The 4382-nt window shown below is 43.2% G+C and overlaps 1 protein-coding gene across 1 annotated transcript in view; it reads right to left on the reverse strand.

Annotated features, from left to right (window-relative positions):
• The window catches only part of LOC105519756 (EGF-like module-containing mucin-like hormone receptor-like 3), a 64965-nt gene extending 60849 nt beyond the window's left edge, over positions 1-4116 (reverse strand). The window contains exon 1 of the mRNA XM_011953218.1: positions 3950-4116. Within this exon, the coding sequence (XP_011808608.1) occupies positions 3950-3974 (25 nt within the window). The 5' untranslated portion in view covers positions 3975-4116. The remainder of the gene's footprint in view (positions 1-3949) is intronic.
• Between the last annotated feature and the right edge of the window lie 266 nt (positions 4117-4382).

Consider the following 4382-nt stretch of genomic DNA (forward strand, 5'->3'; position numbering starts at 1 on the left):
GCAGAGCTGAGGTTAAACACGGGTTCTGGGTTCTAGCTGATAACCCATTACACCACATAGCCTCTCCTTCAGAAATCCCACAGGGGACTACATGCATGGAAGTGCTGTTCAGATTGTAAATACTAGGTTGGCATGTTTATTGTGACAGTGACTTGTCCTTTTTCTCCCGGCAGATGCCACTCACCAGATCTGACTGGTGCCTCAAAGTCCAGTACAGAGTGATATGACTTGGTCATTTAGGGCAGTGCAGACCAATGGCAGGATTTTGGAGAAGAGGCCCTGGGGGCTAACTGTGTGACTCTTCAAGAGTGGCAATGGGAGCAATCTAAATCTTTCTGGATCCGTCTCTTGAGTTTCCAATTGCTGCTATCACAAATTACCATGAATATAGTGGCTTAAAGTAACACTGATTTATTCTCTGACAGGTGTGGAGGTCAGAAGTCTTAAATCAGCCTCTATAGGCTAAAATTAAGAATGTTAGCAGGGCTGGTTTCTTTTGAAAAGTCTAGGGGAAAATCTGTCTCCTTGCCTTTTCCAGCTTCTAGAAGCTGCCTGCAATTCTTGGCTCATAGACCCTTCCCCCTTCTTTAAATCCAGCAGCACAGCATCTTCTTGTCTTCCTGATCTTCCAGCTTCCTCTTAAGAGGACCTTTGTGATTATTACATTAGGCCCCCTGGAAAATTCAGGGTACTACCCCCATATTAAGATTCTTAGCTTAATCAACATTTGCAAAGTTTCTTTTACCATGTAAGGTAACAAATTAACAGGTTCCAGGGATTAGGATGTGGATGTCTTTGGGGGGACTGTTATTTTTCTTCCCATAATTCTCACTCTTCCCCTAAGAAGATGCCAGGTCCGGTTTGTTATCAGTTAGTTACGCAATTGCATTCATAGAACATTTTGAATATTCTCAGCTGGGCTTAACATCAGGCTGATGTTTCCTTTAAAGTCCCCTTCCTCCTACATTTTTTATTTGTATTTTTATTTTTTTGAGGCAGGTTCTCTTTCTGTTGCCCCAGCTGGACTGCAGTGGTGCAATCATAGCTCACTATAGCCTTGCACTCCTGGGCTACATGCATGAGATACCACTCATGGCTAATTAAGCTTTTTTTTTTTTTTTGGTAGAGATTGGGTCTTGCTGTGTTAACCGAGCTGGTCTTGAACTATTTGCCTGAAGTGACCCTCCCTCCGCAGTCTCCCAAAGTGTTGGAATTATAGGCGTGAGCCACTGTGCCCAGTCCTTTCTTCTTTTGTATAAACATGAATGTGTAGCAGCCACACAAACCTTACACCTGCCCAAATGATGACTAGCTCAAAGGGCTAACTGATAAACCCGTATGGCTGAATAGTGTTACCCTGTTCCTAAAATGCAGGCAGTCTGGGGGACCATCATGTTTCCTTAAGACTAATCTTTAGTCTAAACAGCAAGACTAAAGACTAACTAGTCTTCAGTCTAACCAGCAAATTACTCACTAATTTGGGCTTGTGTCTTAAGTTAGGGTTTCTGAAGAGTCATTGGTATGTCAGAATCCCAGAGTTCTAAGAAACTTTAGAAATCATCCACTGACTCATTTTGCAGATGAGGAAATGGGCCCCCTGGGGTTAAGTGGCTGGCACACTAGTTGGGCAAATTTGGGTAAGTTGTTTAACCTCACTAAGTTGCCTTATGTGAAATAGGGTGACAGTGTGACCTACTTTGTGGGGTTTTGGAGATGACCCAAATGAGGGACTGTGTAGAGCACAACGTCAGGCAGAAAGTCCTCCACCGATGCTGGCTGCCTCTGTCACCATTTGATTTCCTCCTTTCCCATTTGGATGCTTTTTCTTTCTTTCTTGTTGCCTAATTGCTCTAGCTTGCTGCCTGTGTTATCACTTGAGCTCTGTTGCTCAGGCTGGAGTGCAGTGATGCAATCACAGTTCACTGTAACCTTGAACTCTTGAGCTCAAGCAATCCTCCCACCTCAGCCTCCAGGATAGCTGGGACTACAGGTGTATGCCACCAGGCCTGGCTAATTTTTTTTTTTCAGTATTTCGTGGAGACAGAGTCTTGCTATGTTGCTCAGATTGGTTTCGAACTCCTGGCTCCAGCAATCTTCCTGCCTTGGCCTGCCAAAGCTCTGGGATTATAGGTATGAGCTACCATGCCCAACCCTAGAATCCTAATTCTTGACCCAATGCTCATATCTTCACCCTTGCCTGTACCATCTAGTGATATGGGCTAAAAGTTCCTGGATAACGGAAATTCACTGATAATTCACCTCAGAAGTGTCGAGGACTCTGTCTCCAGTTGCAAAAAGGCTGGCTTCATTCACGTTTGATTCCACATATACTGAAACACCTCTTATATATAAGATGCTATGCTAGGGGTTGCAAAGGTGAGGGAGACACGGCATTAGGATTTAAATGTAGCTTGTATTATTTTGATCAAATTTATGGCCTATCAACTGCCTCTGCAGCAGAATAGCTGTGAGGCTTTGAGCAATTCACACAACCTCTCTATGATGCAATTTATTATCTGTAATGTGGAGATGCTGTGTGACAATGTAAAGCAATTTAAGCCTAATGTCAGGCTAAAGTAGCTGCTTAGTAAATATAAGCTTTGATTGATATTGGGACTGTCAATATTGTTAATTCATCTGGAGCTGGAAAGATGGAAAGATTGAAGCCATGAAATTATGAGATTCCTATAGGGAGAGGGAGTAGAAAAACAGAAGACCCCCCAGGAAGGATCCTGTGGGAGGAGCATTATAGCAAAGATCCGGAGACAGATGGTTTGGGTTCACATCCCAGTTATTTACTAGCTGTGTGATGTTGGACAAATAACATAACCTCTCTGTGTCCCGGTTTTCTCATCTGTAAGATGAGGATACCCCATGAGCATACTGATGATGCAACAGATTAGTACATGTAAGATGCGTAGTGAGTTTTCAAAAATGTTGATTATTATTTTGTTTGTATAAATTTAAGGGGTACAAGTGTAATTTTGTTGCATGCATCGATTGCACAGTGGTGAAGTCAAGACTTTTAGAGTATCCACCATCGAAATGATGTACATTGTACCCATTAGGTAACTTCTCATTTTCCACTCTCCTTCTACTCCCTCTGCTTTCCCAGTCTTCATCATTTATCATTCTACTCTCTATGTCCACGTGTCCACATTATTTAGCTCCCACTGATAAACGACATCATAAGGCATTTGTCTTTTGGTGTCTGAGTTATTTCACTTAATATAATGACCTCTAAAATTAATGATAAAATTATCATTTATTTTCTTGTCACAGGAAAATGATAAAGGAGGGAGAAGAAAGAATAGCAAGAGAAAAAGGAAAAAAGTCAGGGCAGGGCTAGGTTGCAGAAGTTATCAAGAAGGAGAGGACATCAGTTAGAAAACAAAACTTGCCAAGAGGAAGATGAACAACCGATTAGAGGCTGGGTGCAGTGGCTCATGCCTGTAATCCTAGCAGGCCAAGGCAGGCGGATCACCTGAGGTCAGGAGTTTGAAACCAGCCAGGGCAACATGGTGAAACCCCGTCTCTACTAAAAATACAAAAATTAGCCAGGTGTGGTGATGTGTGCCTGTAATCCCAGCTACTCAGGAGGCTGAGGCAGGAGAATCACTTGAACCCGGGAGGCAGAGTTGCAGTGAGCCAAGATCTTGTCACTGTGCTCCAGCCTGGGTGACAGCAAGATTCCATCTCAAAAAACAAAACAAAACAAACAAACAAAACAAACAAAAAACCAAGCTACTAGATTGGGTAAGGAACATTTTAGGGATATTTGAGAGCATACTCTGAATAGGGTAGTCAGGAAGGAAACCATACCCCAAAGGGAAAAGGTGAGAGTGTTCAGAGCAGAAGAAAGAGGAGGAGAAAATAACCAGTTGTTGAATAAAGTGGCCCCTGACTGGGGGATAGGTTAAGTCTCAGTCATTGTTACAGTCACACATACCTGGAGGAAGGGATGACCCCTGCATTCCTGTGGTACAGGTATCCCACGCCAGCCAGCCCTGGAAGCTCCCTACCGTGCCGTAAGCCAACCACCTTTCCTTGCTCAAGAAATCTCATGAGGATTGATGTATGTATCTCAGGTCAGCTGACTCTTGCTATCAGAAAAGCGAACTGCTTCCCCTCTTTCGCCATCAGACTCATGGTTCTGCTTTTCGTTTATTTGCTGTACCTTTTCTGCTTAGCTGTTGTTGATCACCTTTAGGATGATTGAGTCGGTAAACCCTAACAAAGAAATGCCCTGTAAGTTACATCACATTGCCTGAGGTTGAGGAAGTGCCTTTGGGACCAAAATAAATCTTAAATAACCCTGTGGTTTTGAGCTGGGTAAACCAGATTTTAGGGTGTCCGTGTTGGTATCTGAAGTTTCCAGAGGA

This window comes from Colobus angolensis, unplaced genomic scaffold (assembly GCF_000951035.1).
Source record: "Colobus angolensis palliatus isolate OR3802 unplaced genomic scaffold, Cang.pa_1.0 Scaffold36, whole genome shotgun sequence".
NCBI classification, from domain to species: Eukaryota; Metazoa; Chordata; class Mammalia; order Primates; family Cercopithecidae; genus Colobus; species Colobus angolensis.